Raw genomic sequence first — 25680 nt, forward strand, 5'->3', positions numbered from 1 at the left:
AGCCTTGTGCTCCAGCCCCCTCCCCAGCCTCATGGCCCTTATCTGGCCATGTTCCAGCCTCTCAATGTCTTGGGTTAGTTTTGGCCTGGTCCTAGTTCAGGTCTGTCCCCAGTTCAGGCCTGATCCCACCCCAAAAGGGACCAAGAAGCTCCAAGTTCACACCACCAAGACCTTCTGGACTGGTTTATTATGGGAGCCAGCAGCAGGCAGAGGCTCCTCAGTGGAAGAAGAACCAACAGCATCCAGGTCCTCCTTGGCAGAGGAACTGGGAAGACCAAGGTCTCTCTGCTGGTCTTTGAGGTCCTTCAGCCACAGATGTCCCTCAAAGCTCCGTGCTGGTGTCCTTCTGGGCTTGCAGAAGGTCAGCCCAGGGCTATTCTTTGGTGCTTCCAAAAGCAGGAGAAGCTCTGGAAGGTTACTTCTGAGGAGAGCATCAACTGGGGGTGAGGCTGCAAGATTGTCTTCTGGTATGGGTCCACCAGGTGGCTTCATCTACTGCAGGGGGTAGATAGGGGCTTCCACCTCTGTCCTCATCAGCTTGGAGGCATGGCTGGAAGAGATGAGATATGGGTGGCCACCAGGGTGAGATATGGATGGCCACCAGGGTCTTCCTTGGGGAGCAACCAAGAGCTTCATTGTGATCCTGCTTTGGAGAGGAACCAAGAGCTTCAAGGTCCTCCTTGGTGAGGAACTGACAGCTTCAAGGTCCTCCTAGAGAAGGAACCAAGAGCTTCAAGGTCCTCCTTGGAAAAGGAACCAAGAGCTTCTAGGTCCTGCTTTGGAGAGGAGCCAAGAGCTTTGTGGGCCAAATGGGTCTATACTGGGCAGACTGGGTTTGGCCTGGGTGAAATTGTTTCAGCTTGACCTGGAATGGTCCAACCTGACCTAGAATGGTTCCAACCTGACCTGGAACGGTCCAGCATGGCCTAGACTGGTTCCAACCTGGCCTGGAATGGTTCCAAGCTGGCTAAACACATGAGAGAAGGACAGCCAAGGAGAAGACACTCACCAGTGGAACGTCCTTGGCTTTGGCTCTCAGTCACTGTGGATGAAACCAAAGAAGATGGAGAAGTTCTTCTTGGAGGCCAAAGAGCAAATCCCTGGGTGCCCCATGGAGTTTGGACCCTACACCCTTGCTCTGCCCATGGTTGCACCACCTCATGCTTCCACCACCTCTTGCTTCCATCACTACCTCAAGCTTCCATCACCTCACGCCTCCACCACTACCTCAAGCTTCCATCACCTCATGCTTCCACCACCAGCTCATGCTTTGAGGAAGGTCTCCAGGGCTCACTCACCACCCTGTGAAGTCCTTGGCCTTCCAGGCATCTACCACCTCCCCAATGCTCCTCATGGTCCGACCGTCAGGGAGCTTCAGGTCATCTCTGGGGTCTCCGTTGAAGTTCCCACATGGAGCACAGAGCTGATTGACCAAGGTGGCCCCAACGGTCACTGTCACCTCCCCACCTGGGCTGAAGAGGACATCCAGCCCTGATGGGTGGGAGATTATGATGTCCCCCAGGGCTTCCTTCAAGGAGATGACTTTGGCCACCACAGCTGGAAGTGGGGTGAAGAGACCATTGACCTGCAGGGGGAGAAGAAGCCCCATGATGGGTTGGAGCCTGCCAGAGGACTCCAGCTTCTCCTTCAGGTGGAACTCCTGAGAACATCTAAAGGACAAAGAGAGGACTCCCACCCCACTTCCATGTCTCCTCCAAGATGGTTGTCCACCCTCCCCTGCAACTCACCCACACCTCCCCATTGGCGTTGACCCTGATGAAGGCCTCCCGGAAGAAGACGAAGGTGGCCGTGGCGGCAGGCACTTGGTCCTCTCTGCACTCGCTGACCTCCACCACCACCTTGAACCAGCTGGGGGACTGCTCCTGGCACAGGGAGGCCACCTTGTAGGTGCCACTGGCCAGGAGCTTTCCGCTGGCGCCGTCGAAGGTGGTCAGGGTGGCGCCGGGGCGGAGCTGGCAGCGGCCTTCCAGCCTGGTGCACCTCTGAGCTCCGTCCTGCGTGGTGCAGCCCTGCCCCGGGGGACAGTTGGTGTCCTGGCAGAGGAGGCCTCGGGACAGGTCGCAGCTGCAGCTGGTGGAGCAGTTGTTGGCCAGGATGGTGTCGCCTGCCTGGGTAGGAGAAGAGCAGAGGGCGGTGGAGCAGCTCCAGAGCTTGAGGTGCTCAGCTAAATCCAGCTCCCTGCAGCTCGAGCGGAACTGGAGACGATGTGGAGGTGATCTGCAGATGATCTGGAGGTGATCTGCAGACCCATCATCTCCCTAGAGCTGGAGACTATATTCACACCTCCAGATCATCTCCAGCTCTAAGGAGATGAAGATGATCTGAAGATGACCTGGAGAACCACCTCCAGATCATCTTTAGATCTCCAGATCCTTTCCAGATCATCTTGATCTCCCTAGATCTGGAGATGATCTGGAGAAGATCTGAAGATTCATCTCCCTTGACCTGGACAGGACCTGGGAGTGGAATTTTCCACCTTCAACTGGAGAAGGCATCCCAGAGAGAGAAAGAAGCAGCAGGATAACCCAACTCGATGAAGACTGACCTCAAGATGGTTGCATCATCCAGATTGGACAACCCAAGGCCTGAGGCCTCCAACCAGCTCCACCATCCAGGTGGGACAGCCCAACCCCACACTCCTTCATCCCCCTGCTCTCCCCCCCTGAAGCCAACCTCACCTTGAGGTACCTTCCATGGTGGACACAGCCACACCTCTCCAGGGCCACGCAGGCGCCGCCATCGAAGAGGAAGCCTTCGTCGCACTCGCAGCCTTCGAAGCAGCTCCAGCTGCAGGGCACCGATGCTGTCAGCCCGGCACAGGTGAAGTCACAGGTCCTGGTGCAGAGCTCGTAGTGGCTGTTGGGTGGGCAGGGGAGGGCTGGGGGAAGGGTGAACAGTGAGGAGCCAGGAAGGTGCCACCTTCAAAACCTCCTAAGTTGGTCTCGGTGGACCTTGAGGAGCCTTCAGAGGTCGTTTGAGGCAAATTTGGGAGGGTCTTGGGCATCTCTGGTGGCTTCCAGAAGAGGTCAACCCAACTGAAGCCTGAGTCAAGGCCCATATTGAAGGGTTGCCATATCTTGGCGGCCCTCAACAGTTAAAGGACAGCGATTTGGAGGTCATTTGACCCAAATTCTGGCTGTCTTGGGCATCTCTGGTGGCCTCAAGGAGAGCTTCAAGGGGGTCTTAGGGTGGATGACGTGGTTTAGGTGGAAAGCAAAGGCAGAAGTGACTCCAGGTGGACCTTCTGGAGAACTTCAAGGGGTTTTTAGGGTGGAGGATGTGGTTTTGGAGGACACCAAGGGCAGAAGTGGCCCCAGGTGGACCTTCTGGAGCACTTACGGCAGAAGGTGGCCGTTCTCCACCTGCCGACCTCGGCGCCGGCGGCTTGGCACGCGGCCGTGTAGGCCTGGAGGCTGTGGCAGAGGACGTCCCTGGCTCCTTCAGCAGCACAAAGGTCGTGGAGGCAGTGGTTGAAGTACTCCACAGGGCTCACCCTGGGGTGGCAGGCCCCAAAAGGTCCCTTGGGGTCTTGGATGAGGCCGCAGGAGTCGGTGGCTCTGTAGGGGGCAGCGGCGGCAGCGGTGATGTCACAGGGGGGGCACTGCTCGGGGGCGCAGCCATCAGTGCAGGCTGCCCCCTCCACCTTCCAGGAGGTGACAAAGTCTTGGGTGCTGCTGGCCAAGCTGCCACCGGGCAGCCGGAAGTCATCCCCGGGGTCGCCGTTGTAGTTGCCGCCCAGGCCGCAGACGCGGCCGCGGTAGGCGTCAGGGATGGTGAGCAGGAGGTAGGAGGCTGAGTTGTAGAGCAGGCGCAGGCCCGCGGCTGTCTGCAGGACGATGTTGTTGCCCTCCTGGCTCACCTTCAGCTTCCTGTCCTCAGTCACCAGGGGCAGGGTGAAGAGTTCTCTGTTCACCTGCCAGGCACAGGGTGAGGGGGGTCGACCTCATGGTCTACGTCTGGAGGGTTGGGGGAATGTCAGTGGGTGTGGGGAGTGAGGAGGAGGAGGAGGGAGAGGGGGAGGAGGAGGAGGAGGGAGAGGGGGAGGAGGAGGAGGAGGGAGAGGGGGAGGAGGAGGAGGAGGGAGAGGGGGAGGAGGAGGAGGAGGGAGAGGGGGAGGAGGAGGAGGAGGGAGAGGGGGAGGAGGGAGAGGGAGAGGAGGAGGAGGGAGAGGGAGAGGAGGGAGAGGGAGAGGAGGGAGAGGGAGAGGGGGAGGAGGAGGAGGGAGAGGGGGAGGAGGAGGAGGGAGAGGGGGAGGAGGAGGAGGGAGAGGGGGAGGAGGAGGAGGGAGAGGGGGAGGAGGAGGAGGGAGAGGGGGAGGAGGAGGAGGGAGAGGGGGAGGAGGAGGAGGGAGAGGGGGAGGAGGAGGAGGGAGAGGGGGAGGAGGAGGAGGGAGAGGGGGAGGAGGAGGAGGGAGAGGGGGAGGAGGAGGAGGCAGAGAGAGAGGAGGAGGAGGGAGAGGGGGAGGAGGAGGAGGGAGAGGAGGAGGAGGAGGAGGCAGAGAGAGAGAGGAGGAGGAGGCAGAGAGAGAGGAGGAGGAGGAGGCAGAGGGAGAGGGGAGGAGGAGGCAGAGGGAGAGGGGAGGAGGAGGAGGGAGAGGAGGAGGGTGGAGAGGTGGAGGAGGAGGAGGGAGAGGGGGAGGAGGAGGAGGGGGAGGAGGAGGAGGGGGAGGGGGAGGAGGAGGAGGGAGAGGAGGAGGAGGAGGAGGGAGAGGGTGTGGCCGTCCCACTTCCTAGCCCGTGGAGACCTCTCCCCCCGCCTGCGTCCCTTCCCCACTCACCATCACCTCCCAGCTGCGTCCCCGCTCCATGCTGATGGTGGCGCCGTGGACGCTGACCTGCACCCTCTTGACCAGCGCCAGGCCCCCGTGGCCGCCCGCGTCGTGCTCCAGCAGCACCGAGAAGTTGGCCAAGCGCCGCTGGGGGCTGCAGACCTGGGCCAGGACGTAGGTGCAGGAGCCGGGCAGGTGGAAGGCTCTGCCGTCGAAGGTCAGGTAGTGAGGGTCTCCCGACACCACCAGGCGCCCGTAGCTGGCAGGGAAGCAGCCCAGGACCCCATCCTCCACCCTGCACTCCTCATGGGCGCCGCAGAAGACCTCCTCACACTCCACCAGCCCTTGGCCTTTGCAGAGGCAGCGCTCCCGGCAAGAGGCTTGGTAGAACTCCTGCCCCTTCTGGTAGTATTGCCCCTGGTGGTCACAGCCACACTCCGCGGCCGGGACGCATTGGGCTCCGCTGAGGACGAAGCCTTGGTCGCAGAAGCAGCCTTCGGTGCAGGGAAGCGAGGAGCAGCCCTCGGGCTCGGCCTGGGCACCACGGCAGGTGGCCTGGCAGCTGGGGCCACACAGCTCATAGTGGGAGTGGCGAGGACAGGATGGACCTAGAAGGAGAAGAGGAAGATGATGAAGAAGAAAAAGGGGAAGGAAAAGAAGGAGAGGGAGATGGCCATAGTGGCCATGGCTTGGTGGTGGCCATGGCTTGGTGGTGGCCATGGCTTGGTGGTGGCCATGGCTTGGTGGTGGCCATGGCTCTGCTGCCTCAACTGTTGGCCTTGCTGACCTCCAAGACCTTCTCCACCCCACCCCAGACCTCCCAGGCTCTGATCCCAACCTTTCCCTGTGACACCCACCCTGGTGTTGCTGCTGCCTCTGCTGGTGGCCTCCTTCTCCCCAACTCACCACAGAAGGTGGAGGTCCTCCAGGGCTCCAGGGCCACCCCCTGGCTCTGGCAGGCGGTGACGTAGGCGGCGATGGCCTTGCAGAGGGTGTCTCGGTGGCCTCGGTAGTGGCAGGAGTCAAAGGCACAATCCTCAAGGTAGGACCTCGGGTTGAGTACCTGGTGGCAAGCCTTGAGAGGTCCTTCAGGGCTGGAGATGACTCCACAGTACTGCTCCCCACGGTAGAGCTCCTTCTGCTCTTGGCTGCAGCTTGGGCAGTCCCCGACGCACCCTGCGGAGCAGCCAGGAACTTCTCCAACCTTCCAGCTGCTGCCCAGCTGGACCTCATCAGCAGCCCTCTGGCCCTGCGGGGTGGCGAAGTCGTCGTCGGGGTCGCCGTTGGCGTTGCCGCAGAGGCCGCAGACGGCGCCAGCGTAGGCCGCGGGGAGGATGACCCTGGCGTAGCTGTACCAGTCGAAGCTGACCCGCAGCCCGAAGGAGGTCCGGACGAAGCCGTGGACGCCGCTGTGGTAGACCTCAAAGTGCTCCTTGTGGCCAAAAGGGAGCTCCACGAAGGCGCCGTTGACCTGGGAGGAGAGGAGGGAGAAGGCCAGAGGTGGGAGCAGCCCATGGGAAGGTCTTGAAGGGTAGAGGTGGGAGCAGCCCATGGGAAGGTCTTGAAGGGTAGAGGTGGGAGCAGCCCATGGGAAGGTGATGAGGTTGGGCTGAGCCTGGAGAGGAGCAGCCTGAAAAGGACCTTCTCAATGCTCTGCTACACCTCAAAGTCTAAGAGGGTGGGGCCAGACCCTTCTCAGTGGTGCCCAGGACAAGGGGCAACAGGCACAGCCTGGAAGCTCAGGAGGGTCCATCAGGAGAAACATCTGGACCTGGAGGATGCCAGGGCCTTGGACCAGGCTGCCCAGAGAGCTTGAGGAGTCTCCTTTTCTGGAACCTCTTGAGGGTCCATCAGGAGAAACTTAAGGACTTGGAGGAGCCCAGAGAGGTTGTGGAGTCTCCTCTAGAGAGGTTCCAAGCCCACCTTGACGTCATCTTGGGCAACCTACTCTAAGAAGTGCCTCTGGTGGAGACTTGTGGTTGGCCTGGAAGGTCTCCAGATGTTCCTCCCCACACCCACCAGGGTGGAATTCTGGGAATTTGGTCCTGTTTTGGCCACCTTCAAATCTCAGGAGAATTCTGGCATCTTGCAACAATGTTCTGGAGAAGGGAAGACATTTCCACCCAGCTCTGGTTGCTCAAGAGCTGGACCTCCTCCAGGAGAACCTGGCCCACCAAGAGGACAACAGCCAAGCGTGGGCTTGGAATTTTGGCTCCTTTGGGCCAGGCTTTGGACCTCTGCCCACAGCTCCTGAGTAATTTTTTTGAGGAGAAGCCAAAATCCAGATGGAAGCAGAAGCCCAAATCCAACATGGAGACAAAAAAGGCCACCAGGAAGTGGACAAGTTGGGACCTGGCTGGTGGTGGCTTTTGGATCTTCTACTTGAGGAGGGACAGTTAGAAGACCTGAAGATGTTGAGTGTGGAGGGGAGAAGCCTAAAAAGGACCTCAATGCTCTGCAGCATCTCAAGGCCCAAGAGGATGTGGCCAGGACCAGGACAAGGGGTAATGGGCACAGCCTGGAAGCTCAGGAGAAACATCTGGACCTGGACCAGGCTGCCCAGAGAGGTTGTGGAGTCTTCTTCTTTGGCACCTGAAGAGGTTCCATCAGGGGAAACTTCTGGACTTGGTGGAGCCCAGAGAGGTTGTGGAGTCTCCTCTGGAGAGATTCCAACCCCACCTCGATGTCATCTTGGGCAACCACAGGGGTGCCCAAGACCACCAGAATTTGGGTCAAATTACCTCCAAATTGGTGTCCAACTTTTGAGGTCCACCACAATATGGAAGCCCTTCAGCTGGGATCTAAACCAGGCTTCAGCTTGGGTCCAAACCAGGCTTCAGCTTGGGTCCAAACCAGGCTTCAGCTTGGGTCCAAACCAGGCTTCAGCTTGGGTCCAAACCAGGCTTCAGCTTGGGTCCAAACCAGGCTTCAGCCTGGGTTGACCTCTTCTGGAAGCCATCAGAGATGCCCAAGACCACCAAACTACCTTGAAGGTCTTCTCCAACCACCCTCCCACACCTCCAGCTGCTCAGTGGGCGCCCACCCGGGCGGTCACCTACCTGCACCTTCTTGGGGTGCTCCTGGCTCATGGTGATGACGTCGCCGTAGACCTCCAGGGTGACCTTCTTGGTGAAGGACACAGCCTTGCTGCCGCGGTTGTTGTTCTCCACGGTGACCACGAAGGGCACCAGGCCGGGGCCCTGCTTGCAGAGCGCAGCCAGCTGGTAGAGGCAGGTGCCCTGGAAGTCGAAGCGGAGGCCGTCGAAGGTGGTGTAGTGAGGGTCTCCTGTCCCCACGCAGGTCAGGAACCTGGCAGGCTGGCAGCTGGGGACGCCCTGGGCCACCACACACTGCTGGTGGGCTCTGCACCCAGCCTCCCTGCAGGTGACCTTCCCGCCGGCCTCGCAGCGGCAGCGGCGCCGGCAGCCCTCGTCGGCCCAGAACTCCTCCTGCAGCTTGTAGGAGCTGCCCTGGTGGGAGCAGGAGCAGGACTCGAGGGGGACGCAGGTGGCCTCCCGCAGCACGAAGCCTGGGTCGCACTGGCAGCTCGGCCTGCAGGGCTGCAGGCAGGAGCTGGGAGCCTGCGGCTGGGTGCAGGTGGCCGGGCAGGAGGTCCCACAGGGCTCGAAGTGGCTGTTCTGAGGGCACCTGGGAGCTGTGGAGAGGAGGTTGGAGGAGAAGGTCTCAAAAGGTCATTGCATGGAGAGGCTGAGCTTGGCTTGGTTGGCTTGGTGTCTACCAGGGGGTTCTGAGAACCTTGTGGGGGTCCTGAAGGAAAGCCCTCCATGAAGTCTTGGTCTTGTGGACATCTAAAGTCCAAGAAGGTGCAGTTTGGGCTGGTTGAGCATGCAAGGACCAAACCTTGGTCCTGGAGGTGTTGGCTGATATCTACAAAGGGTTTGGTGGTCCAGGGACACTTCATGAGGGTGGTCCTTGAAAAAAGCCCTCCATGAAGTCTTGGTCTCATGGACGTCTAAGGTCCAAGGAGGTGCATTTTGGGCTGGTTGGACATGCAAGGACCAAGCTCTGGTGATGGAGATGTTGGTTGACACCTACAAGCCTCCTGTGGTGGCTATCAACTCCCACATACCCTTGACCAGACCTTCATGAGGTCCTCTTCTTCCTCCCCTCCCCCCACAATGCTTGCAGGCCTCCCCATCGGAGCTTACCACATTCTCCTGTGTCCTGCAGCACCTCCTGCTCTCCACAATGGACCTGGCAGGAGGCATCTTGCCAGCTTTCAACCCACTCCTCCAGGCTGGGAGCTGGAGTCCCACCAGGAAGCTTCATCTCATCTTCCAGGTCCTCGTTGAAGTTGCCACAAAGGCCACAGGTGGCCCCGAAGTAGCTGCTGGGCAGGGCCAGGGCTATGGCCCAGGCTTCGTCGTAGGTCACCTGGAGCCCAAACTGGGTCTGGAGGACAATGTGACCTTGGCTGCGGAAGATCTGCACCTTCTCAGCCCCCAGGGTGGTTGGGAGGGTGATGGCTTGGTTGTTGACCTGGAGGAGACAAGGAGGAGGAGAAGACTTCATGGCGTGATCAGCTCATGCAGTGCGTTGGAGGTTGGAAGAGACCTTTCAAGGTCAGGGACATCATCAAGCAGAGAAGGTTGGTCCAAGCTCCACCCAACCTGACCTTCAGCTCTGAGGTTGGAAAGGAGCAACCAAGGCCACCCTGAGGACATCAGCAGCAACTTGGTTGCTCCAAGCACCACACAACCTGCCCTGGCCTTGTCCCTCTGGTCCTTCTTCCCCCTTCTGCTCTTCCTCAACCACCTCAACATCCTCCTCCTTCTCAGGGGTTTGACTCCTGCTGCTGCCTTCTCCACCTTCATTTCCAGCTCCATGTCCATCTCCACCTCCATGTTCATCTCTGATTTCACCTTCTTCTCTATCTCTACCTTCACCTCCACCTCACCCCCACTTCCATGTCCATGTCCACTGCTATCTTCACCTCCACTTTCACCTCCTCCTCCTCCTCCATCTCCACCTCCTCCTCCACCTCCTCCTCCTTCTCTCCCTCTTCTTCTCCACCTCCACCCTCCAGCTGAGTCTCCACCCAACTTAGTCCAGGGTGAGACCACTCCAAGTCTACCTTGATGTCACCACTTCCTCCTTTGTGGATGGAGATGTTGTAGCCATAGACATAGATGTTGGTCAGCTCCTCCTTGAGGTCACCTTCAGTCCTCTTCTCCTCCACACTGAAGGACTCCAGGGTGGGATCCTCACCACAGTACTTGGCCAGGGTGTAGGTGCAACCCCCCTGGGTGTGCAGGGTCAGGCCATCAAAGGTGTGGTACCGGAGGGGTGATGACCCCATGCAGGTGCCCATGTAGTCATGGGCACAGAGAGCTTCACCCTTCTCCACCCTGCAGGTCTCCTTGGGCCGGCAGCTCACCAGGCGGCAAGGATCTGGAAGAAACCAGAGGTGGAGGTGACCCTTGGTGGCCTTGAGGACAGCCTTGGTGGTGATGTCACCATGGGTGAGGGAGGGGAGAGGGAGAGGGAGACAGAACTAGATGGAGGTGGAAATGAGATGAGAGGGAGAGAAGAGGAGATGGAGACAGAGCTAGGTGGAAATGGAGAAGGAGATGGAGCAGGAGAAACAGAGGGAGATGGAGCAGGAGAAACAGAGGGAGATGGAGCAGGAGAAACAGAGGGAGATGGAGCAGGAGAAACAGAGGGAGATGAAGGGGAGGCAAGCACTGAGCACTCACCGCTGCTGCAGATGGCCACCAAGCCGTAGGCCTTCTGCTCCCGGACCCCAACACTGAGGAGACCAAAGGGGGAGGTCTCATGCTCCAGGGTGTGGACACCAAACTGCCTACCCAAGTTCAGCCCTGCCCAGGCATAGTCGGTGCCGGGGACAGGCTTCCAGGAGAGGTTGCCCAAGGGTCTTTGGTTGAGCTTGAGCCCAGCCGTGGCCGAGGCCTGGGCCACCAGCAGCCCATAGTTGTCATAACCTTCCAGGGTGAAGAGTTTGTAGGAGCTGCAGTAGCTGGAGACGTCTGGGATGGTCATAAAGAAGGGGTCGTAGGAGATGTCACCTTTGAGGCCTCCATCTGAGAAGAAGATGACCTGGACACCGCGGTCAGCCTTGAGGGTCAAGGCGTTGGCGGCTTGGAGGCCGTAGAAGGTGGTCCTGCCGGCGCGGAGCGCTCGCACAGTTTTGGTGGCCCCGTGCTGAGCCTCCACCGTCGTCTTCTGCGAGCTGGAGACGTAGACCATGTCTGACTGGGCCTCAAAGGGCAAGGGAGGCACGATGAAGGTGGTCCCCCAGCTGGACACCGGCTGGAGCTGCTCCACCAGGTGGTCACAGGTGGAGAACCTGGCCAGGCAGGTGTGGCCGCTGAAGACGGCGACCGGCCTGTCCGAGGTCACCTTGGTGCCGGACAGGTCTGCCGGGCTCTGGAACTGGGCGGCCTGGAAAGGCTCCAGCCGCAGGGAGATCACCGAGCCCCGAGGATAGGACCTGCCCTGGAAGGTCACCGGAGCCTTGAGCTGCACCTCCACCTGGGTGGCTTCGTCCCAGGCGGCCACCGCAAACTGGCCGTAGCGGTCGGTGCCCACGCCGGGGGTCACCACCTGGTACTCGGTGCCCCAGGCGTGGACCGGGGCCAGCAGGGCGGAGTCCACCGAGGTTGGCTTCTCGTTGACCATCACCACGGAGATGGCGCCGGAGGCCTTCACCGCCACGGCGTTGTCGAAGGTCCTGCTCCCGACCATCTCGGCCTGGGGCGGGATCTTCACCAGCACCGTCTGGCCGGCAGGCACCTGCAGAGTCATCCTCAGCCCAGGCTTCCTCATGGAGATGGTGACCGAGGTGGAGGGGGAGGAGCCGCTGAGGAGCAGCCGGAGGTCGCTCTGCAGGCTCTGCTGCAGCTCATTCTGCATGAAGGCCACCAGGAAGTTGTCCCCGAGGTGAGGTGGTGCTGCCGTGGCCACGTGGAGCAGGAGGAGGAGAGGGAGGAGAGCTGGAGGAGGTCAAGGAGGAAGAACATGAGGAGGAGGAGGGAAAGGAGGAGGAGGAGGAAGGGGAGACTGAGGAGGAGGAGAAGGAACGGGAGAGGAGGGAGAGGAGGGAGAGGAGGGAGAGGAGGGAGAGGAGGGAGAGGAGGGAGAGGAGGGAGAGGAGGGAGAGGAGGGAGAGGAGGGAGAGGAGGGAGAGGAGGGAGAGGAGGGAGAGGAGGGAGAGGAGGGAGAGGAGGGAGAGGAGGGAGAGGAGGGAGAGGAGGGAGAGGAGGGAGAGGAGGGAGAGGAGGGAGAGGAGGGAGAGGAGGGAGAGGAGGGAGAGGAGGGAGAGGAGGGAGAGGAGGGAGAGGAGGGAGAGGAGGGAGAGGAGGGAGAGGAGGGAGAGGAGGGAGAGGAGGGAGAGGAGGGAGAGGAGGGAGAGGAGGGAGAGGAGGGAGAGGAGGGAGAGGAGGGAGAGGAGGGAGAGGAGGGAGAGGAGGGAGAGGAGGGAGAGGAGGGAGAGGAGGGAGAGGAGGGAGAGGAGGGAGAGGAGGGAGAGGAGGGAGAGGAGGGAGAGGAGGGAGAGGAGGGAGAGGAGGGAGAGGAGGGAGAGGAGGGAGAGGAGGGAGAGGAGGGAGAGGAGGGAGAGGAGGGAGAGGAGGGAGAGGAGGGAGAGGAGGGAGAGGAGGGAGAGGAGGGAGAGGAGGGAGAGGAGGGAGAGGAGGGAGAGGAGGGAGAGGAGGGAGAGGAGGGAGAGGAGGGAGAGGAGGGAGAGGAGGGAGAGGAGGGAGAGGAGGGAGAGGAGGGAGAGGAGGGAGAGGAGGGGAGGCTGGCATGTGTGTCGCACTCACCCTGGGCCCTGACAGTGCTGCTGCTTCCCTCCATGGCTGCAGGGGGTCAGAAACTGATCCAATCCTCAGGTTTTCAGCCCAGATTCTCCTTTCATTTCCTCCTGGCCCCAACTTTGGAGGCTTTTGGGTTTCCACAGCACACAAAAGTTATTTTTTGCTCTCAGGCTCTTTTTTCCCCTCCTTTCCCCCTCCCTTTCCCCCCTTTTATCCCCTCTGCCCCCCCTTTTCCTCTCCTTTTCCCCCTTTCTCTCCCTTCCCCCTTTTCTCCTTCCCCCCTCCCTTCCCCCCTCCTTTTCCCCATTCCCCCTTCTTTCATTTTCCTTCTCCCCCTTTTCTCCCTTTCCCCTCACATTTCCCTCTTTCCCTCCTATTCTTCCCACTTTTCCTCCCTCTCCCTTTCCTATTTTCCCTTTCCCTCCATTTCCCAACCCCTTTTCCCCACTTTTCCCCTCCCCTTTCCCCCCCTTTGCCATTCCCCTTCCCCCTCCTTTGTTCTCTCTTTCCCCCCCAGCCCAGCTCACATCCCCCAGGAGCAGCCCCAGGAGCTGGAGGGGACTGAGGGCACTTGAAATCTGTTGCCATTTCCAAACCTATTTTCCCTTCCCCCCCCCCCAAGATGTTTCTTTCCCACTCACCTCCTGCTTTTTCTCACCGACCCCAAAAACCTCCTTTTTAGCCTCAGACTTCCACTCCCCCCAGGCTCCCCCCTGCCCCCCCCCGGCTCCTGCTCCTCCTTTTATTATTTAGGGAAACAAAACCAAAAAGGGAAAAGAAATAAAAGCTGAAAAATCCCAAGCCTGCCCCCCCCAGGGAGATCCACACCCCCAAATGACATCACTTTTGGGCCAAAAAAAGGGGAAATTGGGAAAAATAGCTTTTTTTTTTTTTTTTAAAGAGGAGGGGGAGGAAAAATGGGGCCAAAAAATACAGAATTGGGCAATTGGTGGGAGGGGCAGGAAGGGAGTGGGGAGGAGAGGGGAAAGGGGGGGGGGAGGAAGGGGAGAAAAGGGCAAAAGGGGGAGGGGAAGGCACACATCCAAAAATGACCTTTTTGAGGGAGGTTTGCTCCCAAAATCACTTTTTATAAGGGGAGTTTTACCCCAAAATGACCTTTTGGGGAGGGTTTCACCCCAAAGTGACCCTTTTTACCCAAAAGTCAGCTTTTGGGGACTGGTTTTACCCCCAAGCACCTTTTGGAGAGGTTTTCATCCCCAAAATGCTCTTTTTTGGGGGCAGGATTTAACCCAAAATTCACTTTTTTTTTGCAGTTGGTTTACCCAAAAGTTGCCTTTTTAATTTCTTCTCCTTTTTAGGGTTTCATCCCCAAAGTGACTTCTCTTTTTTTTTTGAGAGGGGTTTACCCCAAAATGACTTTATTTGGGGTGGGGGGGTGGGAGGGGGGGTGGTGTTTAGCCAAAGATCAAGATTTTGGGGGAGTTTTAAGGAAAAAAATGACAAATTTGGGCAAAACAAAGAAGCACTGAATGGATTGGGGCATTGCTGGGCCCCAGCCTGTTCGATAGCTGTATTGATGATCTGGACCAGGGGATTGAGTCCACCAGCAGCAGGTTTGCAGAGGACACCAAGCCGGGGGCAGGAGTTGATCTGCTGGAGGGCCCTGCAGAGCCACCCTGCCAGGCTGCATGGTGGGCAGAGGCCAATGGGATGAGAGTCAATAAGGCTAAGTGCCAGGCTCAGCACATTGGCCACAACAACCCCAAGCAGCACTACAGGCTGGGGACAGAGTGGCTGAAGAGCAGCCAGGCAGAGAGGGGCCTGGGGGTGCACTTCTTAATGCACCCCAGGATCCCATTGCCCTTCTCGGCCACAGTGGCACAGCCTTGTCCCTTGAGCAACTTACTGTCCACCTTCTTCATGGAGCTGCTTCCCATCAGCACCTCATCTGTGCTGGTGCATGGTGCTGCTCCTCCCCAGGGGCAGGTGGAGTCTCCATCCCTGGAGGTGGTCAAGAGGACACTGGACGTGGCACTTGGTGCCATGGTCTGGTCATGAGGTCTGTGGAGACAGGTTGGACTCGACGATCCTCGAGGGCTCTTCCAAGCTTGGTGATGCTGTGATACTCTGCACTGACCTTTGCTGCACTCCATCAGGTTCCCCTCTGCCCAGCTCCCCACTCTGTCCAGGTGCTGCTGAATGGCCACACAGCCTTCCAGCGGCTCAGGCAGGCCTCCCAGCTTGGTGTCACCGGCAGACGTGCCGAGGGTCCGCTCTGTTCCCTCATCCAGGTTGCTGATGAAGATGCTGAGTGTGGCAGCCACTGTTCTGAGGGCAGCTGCTGGATGCATGCAGAGTGCACAGTTCCTTAGCTGACCACTTCCTTAGCACACTGTGCAGAGCAAAACAATAACATCCTGCGGGTGCCAAGAACAACATTCTCACGTCAGCAGCCTTGGATTGGATCATCCTGCGGGAGCCACCTCCTCGACCTGCTGGCTCCTCTTACTGGGAAAAGATTTTAGCTTCCATGTGTGGTTGTGTTTTACTGGTGAAGGGGGTGATAAGGAGTACAAAAGCCAACCACTCTGAGCAGCAGGGACTCGCTCTCTCAGGTTAGGAACTTTGGAAGGAGTGGCTTTGGTTAGGGCTCCCAGAGACTTCTGCTGCTGTTAGCTGCTGCTGCTGGCCAGGGCTTCGGTGTCAGGATGGTGCAAGGGATATGCTTGGGACTTACACTTCTGTTAGCTGCTTTGTCTGTTAAGGGCTTCCAAGCCTGCTTCTGTAAGTGGGACTCTGAGGCTCAGTAGTGCTGGGGATTCTACAGCACAGCAATAAAGGACTTCTGGCAAGAACTTCTGAGAGGCTCTGCCCTCTGCATCTCCGGGATCTCATTGCTATACAGCCGCAGGGTTTGTCACCCAATGGTCTCCTGAAGCAGGGGGGAAAGAAAACCAATTGGTCTCTGGTTGCTGATCTGCCCCAAACAGCCTGCAGCACCAAGTCATCAGTGCTGACACTGGCCTTGCCATGTGCACAGCTCTTGGGCTGTGTTCATCGATGTGCATCTGCTGCAGGGAGGATGAGGAACAGCTCTTGCTGTGTGTAAATTGCTGAAGGGACTGCTGCCTCACTCCAGCCTCCAGCATCACATTTGCCCTCTCAACACCCAGGGCAGCAACTCTGCTGTCCTTTTTTCTCATCACTCTGCAGATTTTGAACTGGCTTGTGTGAAGCCTCAGCACGCAGCAACACAAGCCCTTGGCCAGTGTCAAAAGAAAGAGCAAGATAGAATTGCACAGGCAATAGAAGCAGTGGGACAATGGTTTTAAAGTGGAGCAGAGTAGGTTTAGGTTGGACACGAGGAAGGTCTCTACAATGAGTGGTGAAATACTGGAACTGGCTGCCTGGGGATATGGTTGAGGCCCTGTCCTCGGGGAGGCATTCAAGATTGGACTCAGTGTGGCCCTGGGCAGACTTACCGAGTTGGAGGTGTCCCTGCTTACAGCAGGGGAGTTGGATGAGATGACCTTTAGGGTCCCTTCCAACCCAATGCAATCTGTGACTCTGTGAACAAAGGGCAGAGAAAGAAGAATTAAAAACTGGGGATACAGAGCCAGAGAGAGAGAATAAGGGAGACAGAACTGTGAAGGGCAGATGGAGAGGCGTTAAAAAAATCTGGATAGGAAGGCAGATACACCGAGAGAGAAGAGAAGTATTAACTGGCTGCAGGACAGAGGATGGGGAGAAAAGGGACAGGGGAGAGCGCAGAAAGAGAACTGCAGCACTGCAGTACCCACAGTGAAACACCAGGCGGCAGCACCGATCCCCGCCGGGAGCCCGAGCAGCGCTTACCCCTGCCCCTTGCCAGCCCCCCGGCGTGCCAAGCCACGGCAGCTGGCACAGGGGCAGCCGAGAGGCACGCAGGCAGTGTGTTCCGGGTGACCGCAGCGGCCTGGAGGTGCCGTCCTGGCTCTGCGCTCCTAGCCGCACCCTGCCGCCAGCAGCAGCCCTGCCTGTCAGGCCGAATGGACTCCTGCCGCTGTGTGTGGGGGAGCAGCTCGGCTGCCTAACTCCTCCTTAAGACGATCGCGTCAAGAGCCGCTTGCTTTATTTCACACCCCTCTAGGGATGCTCCTGGCCTAAAACCCATTTCCCGATAGCAACACGGCAGAAACACAGCGCTGAAATCGAGCTGTCGCCTCACTCTGACCTCAAAAGGCTTCTTTGAGTCAGGGATTTGGGGCATTTCTGTGCCGTGCTGGTGTCTTCTGCCAGGTGGAAAGTCCCTGTCTGGGGCAATTTGGGATGGGAAAAGGGGGCAAAGGGGGGGGGGGGCTTTTGAAAGCCTTTTTCTATCTTGGACACGGAGATGTTTAGAGGGGAGGGGCAAGGTTTTAAATCCTTCTTATAAACAGCACTTACAGACATTTTAGACACCAGGAAGGCTCCCAGACTCCACAACCTCGCTGAGCAGCCCCCTCCAGGGCTCCAGGACCCTCACAGCAAAGACGTTTTTCCTCCTGCTGAGGTGGAATTTCCTGTGTCCCAGTTGGTGTCCATTGCCCCTTGTCCCTTTGCAGGACACCACCGAAATAAGGCCGGCTCCTCCTTCCTGACACCCTTCACCTCTTTGTAAACAGCATTAAGGTTTTCTCCGGGCTGAAGAGCCCCACGGCTCTCAATCGTCCCCCATCAGGCAGATGTTGCAGATCCCCAATCAATCATCCTTGTAGCCTCCACCTGTCCCTCTTGCAAGCCAAGCTGGTCCCTTGCTGGAGGTTGATGTTCACAATGGAAACTTTGTTCAGCTAAAGGGAGAGTCCAGGGCACAGAAATCCCTGGGGGATCTCTCCAGGCGCTGGGAAGCACAGCGTCCCTTTTACCCTAAATTCCCGGATGCAAACTTCCCTTTCCCCTTGGCTCAGGTGCCTGGCAGTTAGAGTCTTCCTGATCTGCCTGCTACACGTACCCCTCCCCCCCTTCCCCTCCCCTGCCTCCCCCCTGTTAAATTAACATTGTAGGTTCGTTTCAATTAGGCTCTTCGCTTCTCGCAGCAGAGGAGTTAGTACTCCGTTACCTGTTACGCCTGCTCCGTCCTCAAAGCTCAGCAGTTCAGGCTGTGCTGTTTGCCGTCTAGGCAGGACAGCCTCCTGCTGCGTTACAGCAAGCCCCCTGGAGAGACGTCCGCAGAGGCTCTTTGTGATTTACACCTAACAGAGACAAGCCTCAGAAGCCTTGACTCGGGTGTGATGAGCCCACCTGTGCTCAGCTGTCTTGACTGCCGTTCCTGTGGTTAACAACACTTGATACGGTCCACACCACCTCGCCACCGATGGTGCTTCCTTCCCGCGACCCTTTTGCCTCTTGTCGCTCTACAAGATCCATCTACAAACGCGTTTCCCCCCCCGGCCAAGGCGTATCCTGCAGCCCCTCCCTAGCTCGGCTTTGGAGATCTCTTACTTGAATCCAGTCATGAATTTCCTCCAAGTCCCTCCCCTCAGGACCAGTTAAACAGGGCGCTGGGTCAAACCCTTCTCCACTTCTTAGTTCTGAATCCTCCTGTTCCACTAAACAAGTTTCATACTGTAATAACCTAGTCCTGGTCACCTGCTTAGAAGCTCTCTCAGTTAACGAAGCCTTAATCTGATGTGAGACCTTAACGACGAGAGGTCCCCCTGCCGTCAGCCTTCGGGCCTCAGCTACCATTCAAGCTGTGGCTGCACTGCGGCGTCCCGCCTTCGGTACTGAAACACCCGGAGGTCCTCCCCGCCGCGCTGACCGCCAGGAACCCTGCCGGGCACTCAGACACCCCCCTCCCTTCCCCGAACACCGGCAGCTCCCCTCCCGCCTTAAGGCGCCGGCGCACACCCCTCGCCCGGTCCTGCCCGCCCCGCCCCGCCCCGCCCCGCCCCTCCTGCCGCAGTCGCCGCCGCCGGGACCGCTCCTGGGGAAAGCGGCGCCGGGGAGGCCGCGCCGGACCGGGCGCCGGGGCCATGCTGGGCAAGGACTACATGCTGGCCATCGTCCTCGTCAACTGCGACGGTAAGCGCGCCGGGAGCCGGGCCGGGCGGGGGTAGGGCCGGTGCGCGGCCGGAGCCGGGCCGGTGCAGTGCAGAGCGAGGACGGGTCGAGGCCGATGAGGGGCTGAGGACGGGTCGGAGCCGATGCGGAGCTAGAGCCAGGCCGGGGCCGGTGCGGGGCTGGAGCCAGGCCGGGGCAGGACCGGTGCGGGGCTGGAGCCAGGCCGGGGCAGGACCGGCGCGGGGCTGGAGCCAGGCCGGGGCAGGACCGGTGCGGGGCTGGAGCCAGGCCGGGGCAGGACCGGTGCGGGGCTGGAGCCAGGCCGGGGCAGGACCGGTGCGGGGCTGGAGCCAGGCCGGGGCCGATGCGGAGCTAGAGCCAGGCCGGGGCAGGACCGGCGCGGGGCTGGAGCCGCGCCGCTGCGGCGCTGTCCGCGGTGCTGAACGAGGCCGCGGGGTCCGGGCCTGGCCGCGGCGGGCCGCGCCGCCTCCCCTCCCAAGGTCGCGGGGGGCACCCCTTCCTTCCCCGCCCCCTCTCCGCACAGGGGCCCCGCGGGGGCTGGGGCAGAAACCGCCGCGCAGCGCTCGCCCCGCGGGATGGGCACCGAGCCCCGCGGGTGCGGGCTGCTGTCCAGGCAGAGCTCGCCGTTGTGCCGCACCGCGGGCTCCTGTCCGTCACGTCCCCAGGGCTTGGGGCTGCTCCTAGCTCCAGTCCTCCGAGGGTGCTCTCCCACCTCCCATTCGTCAAGGATCTGTGCCCAACCCCTTCCCTGGGCCAGACTGGGAAGAAGCATCTCTCATGCATCATGGGGTGTTGGCAGAGGGCTGGGGAGCACACGCTCCTGTGCACCCATGCATGGTGCCTTCTGCGTCAGGCTCACGCTGTCTGTATTCTCGGTGCCCCTGACGGGGTCACCCCGGCCCTCCATGCACCAATGAGGCAGCTGCCTGCACTGATCACTTGCCTGGGGTCCACCACGTTCTGCACCCTCTCTGGTGGCACACCAAGCCTTTGTTGTGCTTCTCTCCTGGGCCATGTGCCCAGCTGTGTTTCTAGAGGCCACTGCAGGACCCTTTGGATGCTGGATGAAGCTACTTGTTTTTGTGGGTCCCTGCAGCCGAGAGCATTTCCCACCTTTGCTTCACACAGACAACCTCTGGAGTGACCAGAACCTGGAGACAGACCCTGACCTCCCTCCAGGCTGGAGGAAAATCCATGACTCTCTGGGCACCTACTACTGGCATGTGCCAACCGGCACAACACAGTGGCAGCACCCTGCATGCACCATTAGCCCAGGAGGGCATGGGACAGCTGATGGAGATGAGGCACTCCAGAGAATGGTAGAGGATGTGGGCAGAGAGGTGAGGGCTGGTTTTGTACCATGTCCCCCAGGCAGAAGCCTTTTAGGTCCAGCCTCCCTTGGAGCAGGCCTGGCTCTGCCACCACAAAGTCCTGCTCAGCCCAGCCAGGGTTAAGCTCCTTGAAAGGTTCCAACAGTGCCCAGGGTGGGGGGAACTCATGGGTGCCCCATGGCCCATGCTGGCCCACACAGATGCCCACAAGCCGAGCCACTGTTTGTCCTTGGAGGAAGGGCTCCCGCCTGATGTCTCCTGACAGCCTCTCTTGGCTGCCCTCACCCCTTTTCTCTTCTCTACCAGGACTGCCAAACCTCTGAGGCAAAGTATTTGGCAAAGGAGAGGCCCATTCCCAGCCCCATGGCTTCGCTGTCGCGGAGGTAGGGCTGCCCATACGCTCTGCTGGCTTGTGAGGCACCACTGACACTTGGCTGCCTGGCTGCTGGGACCCAACGACCCCATCAGAGCAGCCCCACACATTGCAACCAGCAGCCCCACGCTGGTTACCTCCCTGGGCTGTTTCCCACATGGTGGCACGGGGGTCTGCCAGGGTACCCTGGTGCTTCCCTGGGTGCCCCAGGTTCATTCTGCTGAGCGGGAGCCATCCTCTCAGTGCTCTGTCTCTCTGCAGGACCTCACTGCCATGGCACGGAGATGATTTCCAGCACAGCATGGAGCCTAGCTCCAAGGTACTGAACCTGAGGGCTTCACTGTGGCATCAATGGGCTGGGGCTGGCAGAGGTGGGAGCAGACAGCAGCTGGCAGGGACAAGAGCAGGGTAACCACACTGGCACGACGATGAGCTGTGCTGGCTGCGCAGTGAAGCCCTTTGTGTCTCTGCTCAGTGCTTTGCTGTGCGCTCACTGGGCTGGGTGGAGATCCCCGAGGAGGACCTGGCACCTGGCAAGAGCAGCATTGCTGTCAACAACTGCATCCAGCAGCTTTCCAACAGCAAGGGCCAGGGCTCTGCGGAGAACCGAGGCGAGGTGAGAGCCTGGGACAGTGCTGCCAGGCAGAGTCCCACCCTGGGGCCGCTGTTGCTGAGGCTGGCTGTCCTCACCCCTGGGGACCATGCCCGGTGCAGGGAGTGGGACAGGCGACACTGCTGGAGTCATCTCTTTCCATGCAGTGGTCCCAGCTGTGGGGCAGGTTGGGCTGACAGAGCTGTCCCTTGGGGGTAGTGCCTGAGCTGCCTGGGTGGGCTGTCCTCACCCATGGGAATGGCACCCAGGAAGGGCTGGCCTCATGCTTAGGACAGAGCAGGCTGGGGGTGATGGGGATGTTCTTACATGTGGGCTGGGTGCTTGGGGATGCCCAGGCTGTCTGCTAGGCTGACCCTTGCAGGGCCAGGACCTGGTGATGATCCTGAAGAAGGACACCATGAGCCTGGTGGACCCCCTTGACCACAGCCTCATCCACCAGCAGCCCATCCTCAACATCCGTGTCTGGGGCGTTGGTTGCAACAATGGCAGGTACCAGGGGCTGGAGCAGAGCTGGGGGCTGAAGGGTGGCTCTGTCCACCGAGGGGGGAAGCATCCCAGCAGTAACCTCTTCTCCCTTCCTGACTGCCGCTGCGGCTGCAGGGACAGGTAAGGAAGCGTGGGACCAGGGCACAGCATAGGGACCAGGGAGGCTGCCTCTGCCAGAGTCTCACTGGCTGGCTTGTGGCCTTGCAGAGACTTCGCCTTCGTGGCCAGTGATAAGGACACCTGCGTCCTCAAGTGCCACGTCTTCCACTGCAACGTGCCCGCCAAGGGCATCGCCAAGGCCCTGCACGAGATGTGCTCCAAGGTGGGATGCAGAGGCCCTGGTGGGTGTGGTCATGGCCTGGGAGTCCTGGGATGAGGGAAGGCACCCAGGACCTCCACATCTTGCAGATCATGGCTGAGCGAGCCGTCGCGAGCAGCGGGCTGCGACGTGCTGCCACGCTGGAGCCTGTCTCTGCTGATGATCTGCCCCTGCAAGGTACCATTCCCTCAGCACTGCAGAGCTGCCTGTGCCTGCAGTCCACCTTTGGGCAGTGGGATGCCTGGCAGCCGTAGCTCTTTGGCCTGCCTGGCTCTGTCCCTGGGGTTCCTAGGGACAGGACACACACACACACACACGAGTCTGCCAGGGTTTCCTCCCACCACCACCTCTGCTGTCCTGGCAGTGGATATCCTGGAAGCGGTGAGGCAGTCGATGCAGACTTACGAGGCACTGTACATTGGCAGCCTGCCCGTGCCAAGGGCTATGGGTAAGCCACTGGCCCTGCTGAAGATGGGGCACACCCAAGAGCTCCTTGCTGCGGGGTGGCCGAGTAGCCATGCCCTGGTGCCAGCTGGGGCCTGCCTATGCGGCTGGCTGACAGCAGCCTGCCTGCACCGGGGGCAGGAGCCAACAGGATGGGGTCTCCGGCTTCCTAGGTATGGATGTGCTGAACGAGGCCATCGAGAAGATGACGAGGGGCCCTGGACGGGAGCAGTGGACACCCTCCCTCATCCACGTGTCTGACACGGCTATGAGGGTGCACCCTGTGCAGGTTGGGAGGGGTATGGGAGGCACTCTGCTTCCACAGGGCTGCTGCAGGCATCCCTCATGGGGGGCTGGCCTGCCGGCGGAGGGGACCTGGTGGGGGGTGGCAGGGCTCCCTGGGGCGTGGCCAGGGGTGGATGGGCCCACGGGGTCCTCTGCAGGAGGACGAGGATGCAGCACACATCTGGGAGTGCCAGGTGCGGTACGTGACCTTCCTGGGAGTGGGCCGGGACGCCCACACCTTCGCACTCATCGTGGACACGGGGCGGCGCTTCCAGTGTGCAGCCTTCTGGTGCGAGCCTGACGCCGGCACCATCTCGGAGGCGGTGCAGGCAGCCTGCATGGTGAGCGGCAGTGCGGTGTCCTTCAGTCCTCCCAGCTTCCCGGCCCTCTGGGGACACGCGGGAGAGCAGGCGAGGGCTGGGGCCAGGGGAGGGCGAAGCTGCTGGCCCGGGCGGCACGCCCCAGCCCCGGGGAGGGCAGCAGAGTTACCGCCGTGGTGCCGTGTCCAACCCACAGCTATGCCCCCTGGGCTGTGTCCGACCCCAGGGTGATGCCACTGTGCTGCGTGTGACAGCACTGCGATGTCACCTCGTGTCACGACCCTCATGTCCCTGCAGGTGCAGTACCAGAAGTGCCTGGTGGCCGCTGCACCAGGGGCTAAGGCGAAGAAAGGCCGAGGCCGGGCCGGGTCATCAGCCTCGGGGGACGCTGCCGGTGGCGCCGCCAAGGCGAGCGGAGGCAGCGCGGGGGCGGCGGGGCCCGGGGCCCTCAAGCGGGGCCTCTTCGCCTTCCTGGAGGCCTTCCGCCTCAGGCGAGCCCTCCTCCACACCCCCTAGGGGGCCGGGCCGGGGGCCGGGGGCCAGGGCCGGGGGCGGAGCGCCCGGCCCCCGCCCCCAGCCCCACGCCCGGCCCCCGCCGCCGCGGCGGGGCGGGGCCACGGGAGGCCCCGCTCCCCCCGCCCCGCCCCGCCCCGCCCGGTCGCACGGAAGGGGCCGGGCCGGGCGTGACGTGGCGGCATGGCGGAGCTCTACGTGAAGCCGGGTGAGGGGGCGCGGGCCGCGGGGGGCACTTCCGGGACGGCGGCGCCGCGGCGGGGCCGGGCGCGGCTGCGGGGCGCCGCGGAGGACGGGGGGAGGGGGCGCCCGGCTGGAGCCGAGGCCCCGTGCCGAAGCCCTGTGCCTGGCGGGCGGGGGGGGGCCCGCAGGTCTGCCTCTGGTGCGGGGAGCCGGGGGAGCCGTGCCTGGGGAGGGGGCCCTGGAGGTGCCGTGGGTGGAGCGCCGGGGTACTGGGTCCCTGTCCGGGTGGTGGGGCGCGGGGGGCAGGGCGAGCCCCGTCCTGGCGCAGGGGCCCGAGCTCCCATGTCTGCGGGATCCGCTTTGTCTCCCACAGCGAATCACTCTGCGCTTTGCTGCCGCAGGGAACCAGGAGCGTGGCTGGAACGACCCTCCCCAGTTCTCCTACGGGCTGCAGGCGCAGGCCGGGGGTTCCAGGCGCAGCTTGCTTACCCGCCGGGCCTGCCCTCCGCCCGAGGGGGCCCCTCCAGGTTAGCACCCGCAAAGCCCTCGGCCCGCCTCGCTTCGCCTCTGCCCTGCCGGGGTGCAGGGCTGGGTGCCGCTCGCCGCTTGGCTGCGGTGGGTGTCTGACTCCTGCTCCGGCGCCGCGGCTGTGGGGGAGCTGGCCCAGGGGCACCTTGATGCCAGCCCCGGAGCCAACGACCGGGCCGTGCCAGCACAGCAGTGCCAGCCCTGCGCAGGCAGAGGGGCAGCGCAGGCAGGGGGGGCTGGGGTCCTGAGCCCGGCCCCCGTTCTGCTGGGCCTGTTGGGGGGTGACAAACGCGCGGTCCCTGGCGCCGGGCTGACGAAGGCTTCTGCGCGGCTGCCTCTTCCTTGCAGGGGCTCCTCCGGACCCGGCCCGTGCCCCCAGCGTCCCCGCAGCTCCGCCCCCACGAGCGCTGGGGCCGCACCCCCCCGGGGCCGCCAGCCCCGCTCCGCGGGCGGGGAGCGCGGGGACGAGCGCCGCGGACTGCCCGGAGGAGCGTGGCCTGTCCGCCGACGCCGTCCTCGCCCCGCTGAAGGAGGCCCTCGATGCCTGCCGCGCCAGGGTGCAGGTGAGGCCCCGGCCAGGGGAGCCAAGCAAGGGCAGCCTGCGTCCGGGCTGCCTTCGGGCAGGGCGAGCCACACCTGCCCCGGGGGCCTCTCAGAGCCGGTGGGGGACATCTCCCCACTCCATCTCCTCTCTGCTTCCAGAAACAAGTGTGTGATGACATTGGGCGGCGTCTGACCCTGCTGGGGGATGCCTGGGCTCAGGGGAAGCTCTCCGCACCGGTGAGGAAGAGGATGACCCTCCTGGTGCAAGGTGAGGGGCAAGGAGGGGTTTTATCCAGGCAAGCACTGGGCATGAGGCAGGGAGCAAGCTGCCGGAAGGCTGGGCCCAAGCCCCTGACTGGTTCTCCTTTCCTGGCAGAGCTCCAGCAGCAGCACTGGGATGCAGCTGATGAGATCCACCGCTCCCTCATGGTGGACCACGTGAACGAGGTGAGCCAGTGGCTGGTGGGCGTCAAGCGCCTGATCGCCGAGACCAGAAGCCTGCCAGCTGCGGAGACAGAGGGCAGCTCCGAGGCTGACCCAGGCCAGGAGGATCCCTGATGTCAGGCATGGGTCTGCAGACTGTGAGCAGGGGAGCCTGTGCCCAGGGCCAGCGCCAGAAGGGCCCGAGGGTGCCCGGACACCTCCTCTGCTCCCACTCCTTGCCCAGGGAAAGGGATTTTAATCATGTTGACATTTTAGTGGCAATTCGCTGCCTGGTTTACCTGTTTAATAAACAGCACTAACCTGCCTCTGGCCACAGCCTGGCCTGGGCTCCTGGCACTGCTTCTCTCCCAGGAGCAGCAACAGCTGGGACTGCTGAGCAAGACCAAGAGGCCATCCTGCCCTGGGAGGCTGTTCCCAGCCTACAAGACAGGACAGGAGTAGCTCTGTCAGCAGCCCCAGTGTCAGCCAGGTCAAGGGGGCAGCAGTGTGTTTCCCTGCCCCACTGTTTGGCAAAGCCTGGCCCCCTCTGGCCTTGCCTGGAGCAGGGTCGGGCCCCACAGCAGCAGACCCATGGCTCAGCAGATGACGACCCCTGAGCTTCAGGGTGGCTGAGCTATGATCAGCAGCCTGGCAGGACCAGGGTTTGTGCTGCAGCTCCAGCCCCTGCTCCCAGGAGCTCCTGCCTATCTTAACGACTTGGACTCAAG

At 61.3% G+C, this 25680-nt stretch overlaps 3 protein-coding genes across 3 annotated transcripts; 2 read left to right on the top strand and 1 right to left on the bottom strand.

The window, feature by feature from the left end:
• Window positions 1-453: 453 nt before the first annotated feature.
• Window positions 454-12704, bottom strand: LOC104304656 (IgGFc-binding protein-like). Its single transcript, XM_054177706.1, has 12 exons — window positions 12592-12704; window positions 10507-11763; window positions 9885-10201; window positions 8959-9289; window positions 7849-8444; window positions 5696-6260; window positions 4799-5397; window positions 3361-3934; window positions 2700-2899; window positions 1749-2216; window positions 1299-1585; window positions 454-550 (listed from the first exon to the last, which is right to left on the bottom strand). Exons 1-12 carry the CDS (start codon window positions 12623-12625, stop codon window positions 493-495), a joined length of 5286 nt encoding a protein of 1761 aa, XP_054033681.1. The 5' UTR covers window positions 12626-12704; the 3' UTR covers window positions 454-492.
• A 5750-nt stretch (window positions 12705-18454) lies between these two features.
• On the top strand, window positions 18455-23938 carry APBB3 (amyloid beta precursor protein binding family B member 3). The gene is given in 14 exon segments (XM_054177716.1): window positions 18455-18591; window positions 19720-19931; window positions 20229-20305; window positions 20557-20614; window positions 20771-20911; window positions 21270-21397; window positions 21470-21514; window positions 21602-21716; window positions 21803-21890; window positions 22078-22161; window positions 22331-22596; window positions 22598-22783; window positions 23060-23483; window positions 23832-23938. Coding segments are annotated over 13 exon segments (1668 nt in total). The 5' UTR covers window positions 18455-18542; the 3' UTR covers window positions 23279-23483; window positions 23832-23938.
• Window positions 23459-25299, top strand: SRA1 (steroid receptor RNA activator 1). The gene is made up of 5 exons (XM_054177707.1): window positions 23459-23483; window positions 23647-23985; window positions 24335-24549; window positions 24689-24797; window positions 24906-25299. The coding sequence occupies exons 1-5, from the start codon at window positions 23459-23461 to the stop codon at window positions 25085-25087; spliced, it is 870 nt and encodes a 289-aa protein (XP_054033682.1). The 3' UTR covers window positions 25088-25299.
• The last annotated feature ends 381 nt before the right edge of the window (window positions 25300-25680 follow it).

Source organism: Dryobates pubescens, chromosome 44, assembly GCF_014839835.1.
Source record: "Dryobates pubescens isolate bDryPub1 chromosome 44, bDryPub1.pri, whole genome shotgun sequence".
Lineage (NCBI taxonomy): Eukaryota > Metazoa > Chordata > Aves > Piciformes > Picidae > Dryobates > Dryobates pubescens.

Bases quoted from the DNA above. Each gene is read 5' to 3' on its own strand.
- LOC104304656 (XM_054177706.1), bottom strand. From the start codon at position 12,625: ATGGAGGGAAGCAGCAGCACTGTCAGGGCCCAGG. The intron at 10,202-10,506 runs GTGAGTGCTCAG...GGTTTCTTCCAG, and splicing joins GGTGGCCATCTGCAGCAGCG to ATCCTTGCCGCCTGGTGAGC. The intron at 8,445-8,958 runs GTAAGCTCCGAT...TCCTCTCCACAG, and splicing joins GCAGGACACAGGAGAATGTG to CTCCCAGGTGCCCTCAGAAC.
- SRA1 (XM_054177707.1), top strand. From the start codon at position 23,459: ATGGCGGAGCTCTACGTGAAGCCGG. The intron at 24,550-24,688 runs GTGAGGCCCCGG...CTCTGCTTCCAG, and splicing joins CCTGCCGCGCCAGGGTGCAG to AAACAAGTGTGTGATGACAT. The intron at 24,798-24,905 runs GTGAGGGGCAAG...CTTTCCTGGCAG, and splicing joins GATGACCCTCCTGGTGCAAG to AGCTCCAGCAGCAGCACTGG.